Here is a 15,922-nt window from a genome sequence, read left to right on the forward strand (position 1 = left end):
CAGGCTTGTGTCCTGTTAGGGTTTTTGTATGTTGCACTTTTTCCCCAGCTGCTTTGTACTTTCACTCCCACTCAGTGGTTCACTCCACAAAAAATTTGATTTGGGTGCAGTTTTAACAGAGCTTGAATGTGGTTTTTCAGACTTAAAAATGTCATGTGGTTGTTCTTATAGTTATTATCTGTTATAATGGCTCCACAATGCTGGAAAAATACAATTAAAAAGCACAAAATCTGTATGTATTTTGAGGACTTGTTACTTTCATGGTATGAAGGTACTGTAAAATTTTATACAGCTACAACAAATATTCTAAAAGTATTGTACAAAAAAACCCATCAGCTGATTGTGAGGAGGTCAGGTAGGAAGGTTTTGTTCCTTTTTGAAAGACCCTACAGTGAAAAACAAAAGTTAATTGTTAAAAAGTTTCAGTCTGGTCAAACTGTCAGGGAGTACTCGGCCTCTTTATTCAGGATACAGCTGATTCAGTGCAGCTGTCCAGCTCCCAAAAGGGTAAAAAAAAAAAAAAATGTATTCATGGGTACATCTACCCATGATCTTCCCTTTATTTTGTATCCAGGGTAACAGCAGGGTTTCATCAGCAGGTAGAAACTTTTTTTTTCCAGTCATCTTCTCAGAAATGTCAGCCAATAACTTTGGCCTCACCCTACCACAAACCTCTGGCATGGTTTCCCTTCCTGAGAACTGGTTTTGGTGAATCCTCTTATCTATGCTGAAGTTGCTCTCCCTCATTGCAACAAAGCTTTATTTGTCACATGACAAGGTGGTCACATTTGGTTCAGTTTCCAGTTCCCATGAAACCATTTCAGGGGCCGTGCTCTGTTCCCTTCAATCGTCGGATTAGATACTGAGAAAATCTCGCAGAGTTTAGAAAAAGAACTCGACCTCTGACATCTTCTCTTACTTCTGATATTTCCCATGAACATAATTATTCTCAGCAAGCATGTTTTTTTTAAAGATCTTGAGGCAGATTTACTAACATCAACAGAACATTTGACTTAACAAACAGCTGATGAATAGATCCTCTGAATGCTAAGAGGCAGTTTGAGGATATTTAAGTTTGACTGTTGAATATTTCTAATTTAAAATAAGAAATAGAGTTTCTGAGTAGTTCTAGATTTTTATGAAAATATGACTACTGTTGAATGTGGTCTTGACTCTTTGGACCCACTTTATGATGTAATAAAACCCTAAAAGTTACTAAAAGTTTAAGCGTACTACTGTATGCAGTGCATGCAAAACCCAATTTTATGTTATTGATGCTGAGGTTTGTTGTAGTTCCCAACAAAACTCAAACTTTAAAGAGCTATTCTACTTGGTCTTATCTTACTTATTGTTTTATATTTTATATTAAAGGTTGTGCACTGGCCCATTTAATTGTATATTTTATAGGGTACAGTTATATATGAATATATAACTTAAATAAAGATTAATAGCTGAGGAATTACAACAAATTTTATACACTCCACTATTTTTAATGACAAAATTAAAATAATCTTCTTCTTCTTGCTGCTCCCTTTAGGGGTTGCTACAGCGAATCTCCTGCTTCCAACTCAGCCTGTTCCTAGCTTCCTCCTGTGTCACACTAACCCTCTGCATGTCCTCCTTCACTGCATCCACAGATCTTCACTGTGGTCTTTGTCTTCTCCTCACAAACAAGTTTGTCATGTTTAAGAACGTGTGAGCATCAGTGATGAATAGGTTTTCTGTTTTTTGATGCTTTGCCTTTACTGTAGCTCTCTGCACTTGGTTGAGTCTTGCTGGCTTTAGTTTTTTTTTTTTAAGCAAGTGAAACGCAACTCGATCAGGTCACTTATGTGCTCCTCGATGTACCTCTTGTCTGCCTTCTTTCTCCTCACCCTCCAACAGGTTGCAGCAGATGGCTGCCACTGCCTGAGTCTGGTTCTGCTGGAGGTTTCCTGTTAAACTGCAGTTCTTCCTCCCCACCGTCAAAGGTAAATACTTTGGTAAAGTTTACACATGTGCAACCTTAATTATAGCTCCTCTGAAAAGCCTCCGATCTCCTCCTCCTGCTTTTTAGGAATGGAGACATCTTTCATAGCAAACTGGGATTAATTTCCAGGACACAGGCAGGAGGACAGAGGAGACGAGGAGGCACAAATTGTAAAGTTCTAGCTGTAAAACTGAACTCAGATCAAACTGAAATCATTGGTCCAGATAACCTGCCTGCTATCATCCAATCGTCCGTCAGCTCTTTGTTAGTTCGTGTTAAATCGGGTGTCAGAAACCTGCGCACATCATTCTCTACAAACCTTTCCTTTAAGAAATATATAAACAAAAGCTAGCCAAATGCTGCTGCTCCCTTTTGAGGATTATTACAATAAAATTAATACTGCATTTTTATCATTTTTTAACAACAAAAAATTATAACTCAATTAATAGACTTCAAATTATTCAAGATCAGCAAGACTTCTTAAGAGAACCAAAAAAAAGTGAAGATATTTCACCAGTTTTACTGATTCTACACCAGCTGCTTGTTTTTCTGTTTGCTGCCTGGACCTTTCCCTCTACATCCACAATTAATCAGAGGTGGCAAAAGTACTGACATTCTGTACTTAAGTAGAAGTACAAGTACTTATGTTAAAAAATACTTTAGTAAAAGTAGAAGTACTGGTTCAACTTCTCTACTTAAGTAAAAGTAAAAAAGTACAGGCTCTGAAATGTACTCAAAGTAAGAAAGTAAAAGTACTTCTTTGGAGGATGTTTCTACCTGCTATTTTTGTGTAAAACAAACCGAACCTCATTATATATTATTGTAATAATATAAAATAGTACATGAGAATACAAATGTTATTCCAATCTAAATTTTAATTCTAATGAATGCACTCAGCTTGAATCTGTTATGTAGGACACAAACTGTGAAAGTGAATTTAAACACAGCTCTGTTCTCTGTGTCCTCCATAGTAGAGGGTGACTGTGCCTCCACCTAAACACCCAGTATTTCACAGCTATCTGAGCTGATCTCCATCCCCTACACTGACAGCACACAGGCTGTAGAAATGTTGGATTCAGTGAATGAATCTCAGCATCAGCAGCTTTGATTCAAACTCATCTCTGCTGCACTGATGTAACCTGTAACTCTGACCATGAACACAAACACTGTGCTCCAGTCCAACACAGAGCTTTACTGTAAATACAGTACAACAAACTAACCTATTTATTAAACACTAAACTGCAGCATTTTCATAGAATCTTTGAATAACACAAAGTCAGCATACTTCAGTTTGTTTTCCAGTCCTTACCTTTAAATCTAACCTCTCTTCTTCCTCTCCTCTCCTCTTTCTCCATCTCTGAGTGAACTTCTCTCTTTGCTCTCCCTGAAATACAGCAGCTCTTCTTTTAGCTAGCAGACACACTGTGTGACAAACTGCACACACTGTGTGTTTGCTGATATTTGTTGAGCATTTAGAAACGTTGCATTTACCTGCCACACGTTACTCCCTTTATGCTCGCTCCTCTTCAGTAGCGCTAGCTAAGCTGTTTATGTGCCGCAGCGCAACTTACGGACTCGGTCCGGCCCGATTATAGCGCTATAAATGATACATTACTTATATGGGTTTGCGTATTTAATCCCTTTGTACGAGATAAGCCCCGGTGATGGAGGATACGCAGTACGATTGTCTCATATATTATTCCTCCATTTAGGCTCAGATCGTTTTATGTTTGAAGGCGCACTGACCGGAAATGCAAACTTCTCTCTGACGTTAAAAAGTAACGAGTCTGTTTGAAAATGTAAGAAGTATAAAGTACAGATACTTGCGTAAAAATGTAGGGAGTAAAAGTAAAAAGTAGTCAGAAAAATAAATACTTAAGTAAAGTACAGATACCTGAAAAATCTACTTAAGTACAGTAACGAAGTATTTGTACTTCGTTACTTCCCACCTCTGCAATTAATACACCATCCAGAAGCCGTCCCCTTCCACCTGGTGTTACTTTTGTTGCAGTCGGAGTTTGACACAAATTATTACAACAGAATGAAGAATGTGTGCACCAGTTACCCCTGAGACACATTAAATAAAGAAGGTTGTCTCTCTGCTGTGACTGTTTCCATATAATAACCATCACGGGTGGGAAAAATCAGTGCCTGTCTTCAGACTGCACTGAAGTTTTTTTTGTTTTTGTTTGTTTGTTTTGGATTTGATGATCAATTATAAGTATCTAAGTTGCTGATCGCCATCATTTTGCAGTTAAATTTCTTCTTGCAGCACCTACGTCACTATCTGTGCATGAATTTCTGTTTCAAATCTACGAGGTTCTGCCTCGACTCTGAATCTAAGTAGTTAAATGTCTGTGTTTGTAGATGGAAACAGACTTGCGATTTTGGCCTGTTTATCACAGTTACTCGCCGCATTATCATCAACAGATTGCATTGAATTGTCAACTTGCACTGAAAGTGTTTTTTAGACTACAAGCCACCTTCACCCACATTCATTATCAAGGAGCTGAAGATGACCTGCTCAACATCCGAGCCACAGCTACCCCTTTTCTAACTTTGTCTTACTTTAATCTTTTATTTGATAAAACTTCTACTCTTTTTTTTGCATTTAAATGAGCTTCTCTGTGGTTTTCCCCTTACTGAGACATTTGCTTTGTCAGATTTTATTCAGCTATATATTTACTTTCCATCCATTACTGATGACACATTTATTCCTTAAGTTGTACTTGCCTATTTTAAATTGATATAATTTATGCTTTTTGTGGGTCTGAATCTTCATTTAACTACTTTTTTATTTTTGCTGCCAGTGTTTATTATGCATTTTTGTAAAGCACTTATAAAGCAGATTCTTACAAGTGCTGTACAAATAAACTTTATTATGAAACAGAAAAATAAGACATGCCTTTAAAGTTCCTGCGAGATATCTGCAGGCTTTGTTTTGCACTGAGCCACAGTTTCCTGATACCACACCTGTAAATCATCTCCAGATGTTTATCTGCTTAAATGATGAATAACATTTTTTCACAAAACACCTTTTGACAAATTACATTTAAGCATCATCTTCGTGAGTTCAGTGATTCGAAGATGGTGGATGTGCCGATTACGTTGTATGAACAGATGACGCAAGGAAAGCTGTAGCTGGCAATGGAATTTCCTGCAAATGATTAATAAAGCTGATAATCTGCTGCTTCCTTCCTCATTTAGGAGCGATAAAAGCAGCGCTTACTGCTGGGTGACAACAGTCACACCCAGAGGATCTACTCTGAACATAATGTGGCATTTAAGGAGTGTCTTGTTTTATACGGCAAAAGTTTTATACATTTTAATTTATAAGCTGACAAATTTCAAACAAAGTAAGAAATAAGACCTTTTTCTGATCTTTAGATATGATCAATAGGTGATTAATCTGGAGATTATTTATGCTGGCAAAATATCCTTTCAAAACTTGTTTTTTTTTCTCCTTTTTTTCCTTAAACTGCTGTCCATCAGGATGCTACTGTTACATCTATCCTAACAATCCAAAGAAGTTTAGTCACTTGTGGAATTTTGTTAAAAGAGCATTTTTACTAAAATAGGTTAAGTGCTAAAACCCTTTATTTTTGTGGGTGTCTCCATATTCAGAGCATTGTACTACAAAACAGGATTACTGATCCAGGTTTGAGCGTCTTTATGTTTTGTGAACCCTTTTTGTGTAACCGGAGGAGCGTGAGAGACAGAAGGCCATATCTTATTTATGAAAATGTGTCTGCACATAAAAGGGGGGGACAGTCATTTACATTTCCTCGTCGTGTTCCTGTTCCTGCTGGGTGGAACTTCAGGGGAAAACAAAGCCACAGGAAAGAATCAAGTAGTTTTGTTTTATTTTATTTAAAAAAGAAATAAATAAAACAAACTGTAAAAATAGAATTTGGAGGGAGGGGGTGCTATAATCAGTTTGTTTAATTAGGTTGGTCCCTGGTTTTTGGTGACTTAAGAGGGAAAATCTTTTTAGCACTGTTGGTTGGTCAGTATAAAGCACAGCTCTCTGACACTGTTTCAAAAGAAAAATACAATGTTCACATGAATGCAGGACAAATAGCTGACTGTTGCTGTTAGAAAAGAGCCATTGGTTTCATTTAAATATATTAATTTTTACATTGTACACATTGTCTATGCCACATTAACAACTCAGGTAAACTCACCCATTAAAAAAAAAAAAAAAAAAAAAAAAAAAAGGAAAAAAAAGGCAGTTGATCATTTTAGCTGCACCACTGACCTTGAAACAGCTGTGTTTCATGAAGTCGAGATATGCTAACTGATGTCACTTAAATGTTTTACAATCTTTGGGGGGAATTGACAATGTGTGTTTCAATATGTGTGTATGTCTGTGTGCGAGAAAAGTGGGGGGCTTTGAGTTTGTGCAAACATTCATTTAACCCAGGGGCGTCCAAACTTGCGGCCCGTGGGCCGCTTCCAGCCCCGCCCACTTCTGGTCCGCGAATTGATTTCAAAAACAACATACAATTTGGCCCTTTAAGTTACTTTTTTGACATTTCGTCTTCCCCTCCAATTAAGAGGGTTAAGCGAAATGTCAAAAAAGTAACTTAAAGGGCCAAAGTGTATGTTGTTTTTGAAATCAATTCGCAGACCGGAAGTGGGCGGGGTGGAAGCGGCCCGCAGGCCGCAAGTTTGGACACCCCTGATTTAACCTCTTGATACAACCCTGATTTTACATTAGAAGGCCCATTTTGCAGCACAGTGGTCAGATCTCTACATACACTAACTGTGCCGAGTAAGTTGAAAGCATGAGGACACATTAAGGGTGGAGAAGGCCAGCTAGCGCACCAAAAGGAAAGTAAGCCCGGCCAGGCCGACGCCAGCAGCAGCAAACAGCGCGGTCTTCATGGAAGAGTCCTGGCTCACCTCTCTGGCACTGCGGGAGTACTTACAGAAACCCTCCTGTGAGAAAACACAGAAACAATTTGCTCAGTTTTGAGTATTTATCTGCTACCTCCAGCCCCCCCAAACCGTTTTGGATAAAAAGACCAGTACATACAACACATTTAGACAAAAAAAAAAAAGAGACTGTATATAAAATATGGTGGTAGCCACCATGATACAGCCCATTGGTTTGTGAAGTCCCGTTAAATATTTTAGTAAAAAGTAAAAAGTGACTACTGTTGTGATCTGGCGCTATATAAACCAACCAAAACTGAAGCTTCGAGCTGACCATTTTCACCATCTGTGTTCTGAAAGCAGACGTAACAAACGAGGGGCAGATCTGACTGATGCACTACACTCCAGTGAGCCCACCCAGATTTAGCCTCCTTTCTGAATGACCAAAATTTACTAAATTAACTCCAAAATGACCCGAAACTCTATACAACCAAAAGAGCCTTCTACAGTAAAAAAAAAGAAAATTTAAAAATTTAAAAAAATTTTAAAAAATGCCATTTAAGCTATGTGTTACAGGTTCACTGGTCAGACCTGGAAGCTTCGTCCATCTTTTATACTATCAACAAACACAAAGGGGTCAACATTTCATTTGATTATGTTTAGGGATTATTATAGTAGATTAAAACTACACTAAAAATTAAAACTAGATGTGAAAACTAGAATAACAAGAACCTGGAGGCTTTGGGATGTTTAAGTTAAGTGTTCAAAGTCTTCAAAATGGATTATTTAAAAACAAAACAAAAAAATAAATAGACAATATTTCTTTGTTTCCCCTGGATCAATAAAGGGACAAGTATAAATGATAATTATTTTATAATTCCTGTTAAGAAATATATAAACAAAGTACAAAGACATTTTATTATCACCAATGATGAATATTGGCTACGGCCACCTGCAAAAGTCATCTGAAAGCCGACATAAGTACACCTGTGCATAAAACTCAAATGTAAGGTTACAGAATAATGTTGCCAATTCAGTTTAAAAATTGATTTCTTGTTAACTTGCTTATTTTTGCCTCTAGACACTGCCAGGTGTTGCAGTTTTTATTTCATTTTGAGCTTATGTTTTCACTTCAGTTTATCTTTGAGTGAGTGTCATCGTTTCAGTTTATTTCCAGTTAAACTGTGTTAATTATAGTCCATTTGAACTGTAATAATATGAAGGGTTAGTTTTGTCCTAGTTCAACTAGAACAGCAATAATAACCTTGATCTGTGCATCCCCAGGATTAAAAACAAGGTGAGTGCTGCAGCTGCATCACTCTGTTTTTTCAGACTGAAGATATACATTCGGACCAGTGAGTACACCTGCTCTCAGCTCCAGGTGTTCTCTCTGCCTGACAGCTGCTTGTTTTTCTAGTCATACCACGCTAACTTTCAATGCAGCTAAAGCCAAACTCAATGCACAAACACACACACACACACACACACACACTTTGACTGTTACTACAAAAAGTCCATCTGGCTGAGTGTCTGTTGAAACCAGCTGCCAGCCAAAGAAAGGAGGGGTCTGTGTGTGTGTGTGTGTACGCCTGTATATGTGTTTACGTGGGTGCTGGAAAGGCCCATTCATAAAAGCCAGCATTCATCTGATGTTCAGTTGAGGCTTCTGGGACTAAGCCAGAGGGCATTATAGTTCAAGTTTTTCCAGTAAATAAGCAGCCTCCCAGCAGGTTTAACGCTGCTAAGTCATGATTGCAATTCCTCTCTTTTTTGTTTTTTTAAATACATTTTTCTTTCTTGCATGCGTCACGAGATGTTTTGAGTCACATTTTTCTTTTAAAACCTTTTTGATTCTTGGCTAGATGAACAAACTATTTCCAGCCATCATTGCTAGATCTTGGCCATTATTTTACATTGTTGAGGTCTTATTGTTTTGGCATAAATTTCCCAGCATTTAATCTTTTACTTAGTAATTCCCAGAATCTCAGCAGTCTCATCTTGTTGCCAAACAAAGTAATAAACAAGGTAGAATGTAAAAGAAATGTCCCTGACCCTAAAAGTTTTAGGTAATAAACCTAAATGAAATCTACCAGGAAAAAAAACGTGATCCTATCAAACTCGGTGATTTCCAGTGGCAGAAATTCAAAAGCAACAACACACAAAAATTACTTTCAGTTTTGGAGCCTCAGTTTTGCTCTTGATGCAATCAGAAAACATCTCGTCTTCAGTTTTAGTGTTAAATTCAGTTTCAGGACACACTTACCCATCCATCATTGTCCAAGAGCCAGTCTTTCTTCTCTTCCCCCAGGTAATCAGCTATGGTCTCTGCCAGCTCCCTGCAGCTTATGGGCTCCTGTCCCAGTTCCTGCTGTTGCCCAGGGTCCAGCCCTGGCTTCTGCTCCAGCCTCTTTCTGGCTAGCACCCCAGTAAAAGCAAAGAGGGAAACAACCCTCCCCCAGTTCAAGTGTCCGTCTCCCACCAGCTCCTCCATCACCTTCCTGAGGCTAGAGCAGTGATCCGGCCCGCAATGCCTCAGGAAGGTCTGAGCAAGGTTGTCAAAGCGAGCCTGGTGCTGCCGCTCAATATCCTGGCCCAGACGTCTCATGGCAGCGGCTGACTCGCTGGGAGGTGGAGGGACTTGATGTGGATTTGTGCAGCACAAAGACAGGTAGTCCTCAGCCAAACCCAGGGTTTCTTTCCACAGCCCAGGGACCATTTTCTACCAGAGGGGGGAAGAAATGCATAAAGAGCCTGCTGACCTTAGACTACACAATCCAGACACTGAAGTGCTACAAAGAACAAATGCTGATGATCTGGTTTTATCACCAATAAATCTGCTGACTGCTTCCTAAAATTGTGTATTTGGTCCTGTGCAACTTTTATGACCACAAACTCTCCCCACCTCCATGCACTTATATTTTGAGTTCATCTGCCACATATTTGTCTTACATGTGAAAGAGCACTGATTCACCCAGTGTCAGTGGGGGAATCCACAGTCCAGATAACTGGAAGGGTAGTGTCAGGAAGGGCATCTGTGATCTGCGATGCTGTGGCAATCCCCCTGAGAAATATGGGATTACCTGAAATTACCTCCTTCGGTTGTAAAATGAAAACATGACACTGGCAATCCCAGTGAGGGGTTTTCCCCCTGCATTTAGAACTAAATGCTGGTAGCCACCTTCCACCAAAGGAAAGCCAGCAGGACCCTTTTTTTATTAGTTTAATTGATTAAACCTAAACTTTATTTATAAAACTGCCAAAAATGACAGTAAAATACATCAACCACAGTCACATGGCAAAATTACCACACTGCCCTTTGTGTATTGTTTTTGTTATGTAATCTCTCTCTGTGCCAGGGAAACAAAGACATCAGTTTAACTACTTCAAACTGTTTTAAAGCCTTTTAACCCTGAACTGATGTCATATAAGTGGCAAACATTGGCCACTGACATTCGTAAAAGTCATATTAACTGTCTACAGTCTCTTCATAAAATTTCTGTGTAAAATTATAAGAACAAAAGCTGGGATCTGAGAGTTCAAGTTTCGTGGGTTTCCTGTCAAATTCCTTTAGCTTTAACCTCCAGTTACCTCCATCGTGTAATTAACAGCAGACGCTATTTCTGGTTTCGTCTGCCTTGGTTTTGCTGCAGCAGCGGTTTTCGGCCAACTTAACGGGTTTTTGTTTCTGCTCTGACACAAAAAAAAAAAAGTCGTAAAAGTCAAACACCTGAGAGTCGGCTCCAGTTTCCGCGTCAGGTGTCAAACCCGTCTGTCAATGTAGGACGTCGGTAAAGCGAAACAGAGAAACTGTGGTGTTAGCAGAGGATTTCCGTAGAGGGTTCAGCTGCTTGTAGCGTTAGTTCTGTTAACGAAGCCCAGAGTGATGCTGAAGACAGCGCACAGCTACGACCACTTTAAAGCGTAACAAGCAGACATACAGACCAGCGTAGATTGAAAACGGAGTCCCTTTACGTGACCGTTTACTCTGGCGCTTAGCTGCTGGCCGGTCTGCTGGCTTTACGTTTGCTAACTAACCGCTGATTTGTCACCAGAGCAATGGAGGACACAAAGGAGCGCTCGGAGACAGAGAGCGAGCTCAGCTACAACAGCCACGTCTACGCAGCAAACACCGGCTTAAACCGTGAAAAAAAACACACCTCAGTGTGGATATTTTTCTATTCCTGTCTAACAGGACACAAATCAGTGAAATACACGCTTTTTTTCTTAAATAGACTGAACAAAGACTTACCCTCCCAGCGATATCAGACTGCTCTCTGCACATACAGACGGCGGAAGGAGAACCTCAGTACAGTCGCGTCTTCCTTTCAGCTGCTGCGCAAATGCCTGACTCCGCCTACTCAGCCATGACTTTATGCACAGGACATATTTCATGGGAAAAAAATACACAGCGTCACAGAAAAACCAGAAAAAGCACACGAACAAACAAATAAACAAATACTAGTCTAAAATTAACCTTCAATGTTATAAGTATTTTTAGGCAGGGTAGTTGTAACGAAAGGTGCCTTTCTGCTAGGATTTTTATTTTCATGTTTTTAATGGGATGCTACAAATGGAGACCAAGAACATAAATAAAATTACAAAATGAGTGCATAAAACATTGGGCTTTTTCTTAAAGTAATGTCTTTAACAGAATAGGAAAAATAAATGTAAAGAAAGAAAAAGAAAATGAAAGAAAGAGACTCCTGAATTGAGATGAATAGAATATAAAAAGGGAAATTCTGGGGTCATCAATCGAGGACAATTTAGGCTTCAAAAATATTTTTAAAAAAACTGTCTCTTTATTTTATAATTTTCTTTTAGGTATTTAAGAAAATCAAATAACAAACCATGAAAAAAATGATTTTTCCAGCTCATAAATTAAAAGTACACTTTTTATAAGACCCTGTTTCAAATACTCTAGAACCTGAAAAGGCAGATTTTAAAAATATTGTTTAATAAATTCTTGAGCTTTAAGTTAAAGATAGTTGCCCTCCTACTGATTACTCATTCTGTTTCAAATAAGACTTAATCTGTATTAATTTAAGCAACTTTCAAAATGTACCTTGCCCAACTTTTCATGTCTCGTTTTTTTTTCTTTTTTTTTCTTTTTTTTATAAAGTAATTTCAGTATTTATTTTCACATATTTCCCCAAATTCACTGTTCACATAATAATCACTGCATAAAAACCATAGTTAACAATAGTGGATTTTCGTAAGGGCAGACTATTACAAGGGCAAGAGATTAAACCTTTGTGAGCTAAGAAAACCGTTTGATTATTTTATTAAAAAATTATACGGTACCAGTCAAAAGTTTGGAGTAGCAAGGCTGCACAAGGTAAAACGGCTGAATGGATATATTACTTTTATTTGTAGATGTTAAAAAAATGGCAAAGTTACTTTTCATTTAAAGATTAAAAATGCCTCTTTCCAACTATATATGGCCATTTAACATTTGCACATGTATATTTTCTCCTCTTCCTCCTCACCTCATACCTCATCTCCTGAACTGAAGTTAGGGCTCTGACACACAAAAACGTGCATAAACATCCTTATTTATTCCGGATATCGTCGCAATGACTTATTGTCAGCAGATTCTCCTGACAACAAGCCAGCTAGAACAACAGCTGGTTTTAAGCTAACATTATGCCAGGTAATGTTAGGCTTGAGTGTCCTAAAAAAAATCACACTTTCCCTCTAATAAAGTTTGATTATATTCTTATATTATATGAGCGTTTACTCGCTGTCAAGAGCCCAACGATGTTAGATCCACTTCAAAGAAAGTTTCACGAACACTGGCTAACATTAGCTAACAGAGGCTAACAGCCCAAAACAGCAGCACTTACCGACAGTAAAGTCCCAGATTTCCCCAACAACTCACCTCAGTATCGCGGTCATAGGACAGAAGTGAGCGTCACTGACTCATCGACTTGTATCAAACTCCTTTCACAGTTTTATAAAAGTCGTTTGTCCTACAGCGACCACCATAGCTAGGATTACACAATTGAAGTGGTAGGTGTAAGAAAATAGTTGACTGCAATCTGCAATCTACTGACATCTAGTGGTGACATTTTACACACTGTACCTTTTAACTGGCTGTTCGTGCTGGAACACCTTCCACTGTGGCTGAATTAAAACAATTCTGTAAAGAAGAGTGGGCTGAAATTCCTCCACAGTGATGTGAAAGATTCATTGCCAGTTACTGCAAAAGCTCTACTGCAGTTTTGCTGCCAAGGGTGGCACAACCAGTTAATAGGTTTAGAGAGTGGAAATTACTTTTTCACATAGGGCCAGGTCGGTCTTCATAGCTTTCTTTCCCCCAATAAATGAAATCATCATTTAAAAACTGCATTTTGTATTTACTCAGGTTATCTTTATCTGATATAAAATTTGTTTGATGAGCTGAAACATTTAAGCATGACTAAAAAATAAATAAATTAAAAAAAAAAATCAGGAAAGGGGCAAATACTTTCACAGCACCTTATACTGCTGAGTGCCTTTATGTATAATAAAAAATAGTATGGATTACAAAGTAGAATGTTTGCATGCAAAAGATGGTGGAGCAGAAGTAATGTAGCATAACACTGCATAAATTGCGCTTGGTACAGAGGTCTCAAACTCATGTCCCCAGCAGAGGACAAGAATAAACTGCTGGGTCTTAGGAATATATACTGACACTACTTTATCAGTATTAGTTTTATTATAATATGGGGGGGGGCACTTGTCAAAAGCAAGATTTAACACCTTTAGAATAGGTGTTACAATAATATCAGAGCAGTAGTTTCTCATTCACTGTTATCAGTTTTAAAGCTCCAGGTGTAATTGTGATGGCAGAGATTGAGACTAATTATACATACCTTCACCAGAGGTTCACCGGGTTCTTCACAGAGAACAAGCTCGTGGTTTACAGATATTCTCCTTCATCACTAAAGAGTGACATCAGTCTCTTGTTCCATATCAGTGAACAGCATGAGGAAGTGAAACATGCAGAGAATGTGTTCATAGTTGCAATAATGGTAAACTGGTTGTTAATTATAGGGACTTTCACTTCATGGTAATACCCTTTGTACTTTTGTCCTTCGTTCTCCCTTTCTCCCTGCCTACATTTCCGCCTCTCTGTCTACATTGGTGTTTCACCCCTGGGCAATTCCCTCTATAAATTAATGACAACCTTTATGTAGGCTAGCACTGAAAGTGAAAAATACAGACAGTGCATGTTGTCTTTGACAGCTGAACACAAGTTTAACCATCTGAAATGCAAATTTTAATGTGTTTCAGGGAAGGTCTGAGTCACAAGGATACAGCGCAGAAGCTATTCCTATAAGCACCTTGAGGCGATTATTGTTGTGATTTGATGCTATATAAATAAAATTGAATTGAGCTGAATTAAATATCACCTAATCAGAGTTGGATGCTGCACTTCCTACAGACAAAAAAACAAACCTCATGTGCTGCACTCACATGTGAATATTGGACTTAGTGCCCTTGTGGTACACAGTTCATGATTCTGTGAGATATGTAAAGTGATGATGTGGATGTAGAGATGGCTGATCTTTGACCACTGTTTTGAAAATCCTGAGACATGTAAGAAAGAGATCAATAATGCTTTCAGGTCACAGACTAGCCAATCAGTATAAGGTCATACCATGAAAAAAAAAAATCAGTGTTTCCCACCTGACGACCCTAGAATCTGCTTTTTGTTTTATTATTCTATTGAAGCCATTCAAATTTTTACCTTCATACTATGAAAACATTAATGGATACATGCCCTTGAAGGAGTGGGTCAAAATTTTGTGCTTTTTAATATAGTTTATATTTTCCAGCATTGAGCCCTCCTGACGAGCACAGGAGATCAGATCCACAGGGCTGAAAAACACATTTAAGCTCAACCAAATTAATTTTACAGCCACTCCGAGTGTTGCAGTCTAACACCAATATCTGTTTGTCTTTTTTTTTTGTTCAGAATTATTATTTTTCTTTCACTAACTTTAAGCATCATCATTTCAACAGCAAACATGCACCAATTTGATGTTTATGACAGAGGAAGTAAAGCAGGCACTGGTGCCCTGGATGTCTTAACAGTTTTCTGATCATTCACTGGAGAAAACATCAGAAAGTGGATTTTGGGTAAACTCTCAAGGGGCATATCACTATATGGGATAAATGACTGATAACAACAGGTATAACATACCTTTATGTACACAGTAATGTCAGGCTAATCTAGTAAATTATTGATTTTATAATACTTTTGGCAATTTGTGAATATATACGTCATCTAGGGGAATAAAATGCCACTGTAACTAAATGTTATTCAAAGGTTATCGCAGGTGCACTCCTACCTACGTAAAGTAACAGGTAAGTGCTTTTTTGTGTTTGTTCTTTTTTCCACAAATTATGTACACTTTGTGTCATAATTTGTGTCATTGTTGACCTTTTCACACTCTTCCTGTATTCCTACCATAAAGAGAACCATCGTTATAACCCTTTGTCTCCATGGTGCATGAAAATATCACCTACTATATTTTGACTTCTCACTAACAACTAGGGTCATCAAGCGTCCCGCTTTATGTATACTACACCTCATTTTTCATCTGTTCCCCCCCTGCCCCTCATATTGAACCAGTGCAGCTCTAATTTACAAAAGTCAGTGCATGTGAGTCTCATGAGAAACGTGACTCAAAAAGAGATGTATTGATCTATAGATGCTTCTCTAATGAAAACCAAAGATAACTACCAGACAAAAATGACACCAGTTTGAAAAGTGAGACTGTCATATAAGACCATAAATAAAACTTCTATATGTGCTCATTGTTTTTAATTAGCAAGGCACTGGGGAATATTGAATTCAAATTAAATATGTTTTTCACATTTCAATGCCAAACCTGTAACTTAAATTTAAAGTAACCAACACGACGATTAACATTTGTTTTGGTCTTCTGTGTATTTCTTTATTATTTCTTTGGTATTTGTTTGGTCAAATCTGGTTATACAAATGTTGCATTTTAGATTATTCTATATAAAAAGGATACGTGTAATAAGCTAAAGCTTCAGCCTTCACCATTTCAGTCAGTAATTTGT

The 15,922-nt window shown here is 38.1% G+C and overlaps 1 protein-coding gene across 1 annotated transcript; it reads right to left on the bottom strand.

The window, feature by feature from the left end:
- Window positions 1-6,618: 6,618 nt before the first annotated feature.
- Window positions 6,619-12,834, bottom strand: bcl2l10 (BCL2 like 10). The gene is made up of 4 exons (XM_030724628.1): window positions 12,726-12,834; window positions 11,097-11,215; window positions 9,111-9,566; window positions 6,619-6,910 (listed from the first exon to the last, which is right to left on the bottom strand). Exons 2-4 carry the CDS (start codon window positions 11,127-11,129, stop codon window positions 6,788-6,790), a joined length of 612 nt encoding a protein of 203 aa, XP_030580488.1. The 5' UTR covers window positions 11,130-11,215; window positions 12,726-12,834; the 3' UTR covers window positions 6,619-6,787.
- Window positions 12,835-15,922: the final 3,088 nt, after the last annotated feature.

Source organism: Archocentrus centrarchus, chromosome 3 (assembly GCF_007364275.1).
Source record: "Archocentrus centrarchus isolate MPI-CPG fArcCen1 chromosome 3, fArcCen1, whole genome shotgun sequence".
Classification (NCBI taxonomy): Eukaryota; Metazoa; Chordata; class Actinopteri; order Cichliformes; family Cichlidae; genus Archocentrus; species Archocentrus centrarchus.

Coding starts and splice junctions, on each gene's coding strand:
- bcl2l10 (XM_030724628.1), bottom strand. CDS start 11,129: ATGTGCAGAGAGCAGTCTGATATCGCTGGGAGG. Junction 9,567..11,096: donor AGTCTGATATCGCTGGGAGG/GTAAGTCTTTGT, acceptor CCCCTCTGGTAG/AAAATGGTCCCTGGGCTGTG. Junction 6,911..9,110: donor TCTTGGACAATGATGGATGG/GTAAGTGTGTCC, acceptor GTTTTCTCACAG/GAGGGTTTCTGTAAGTACTC.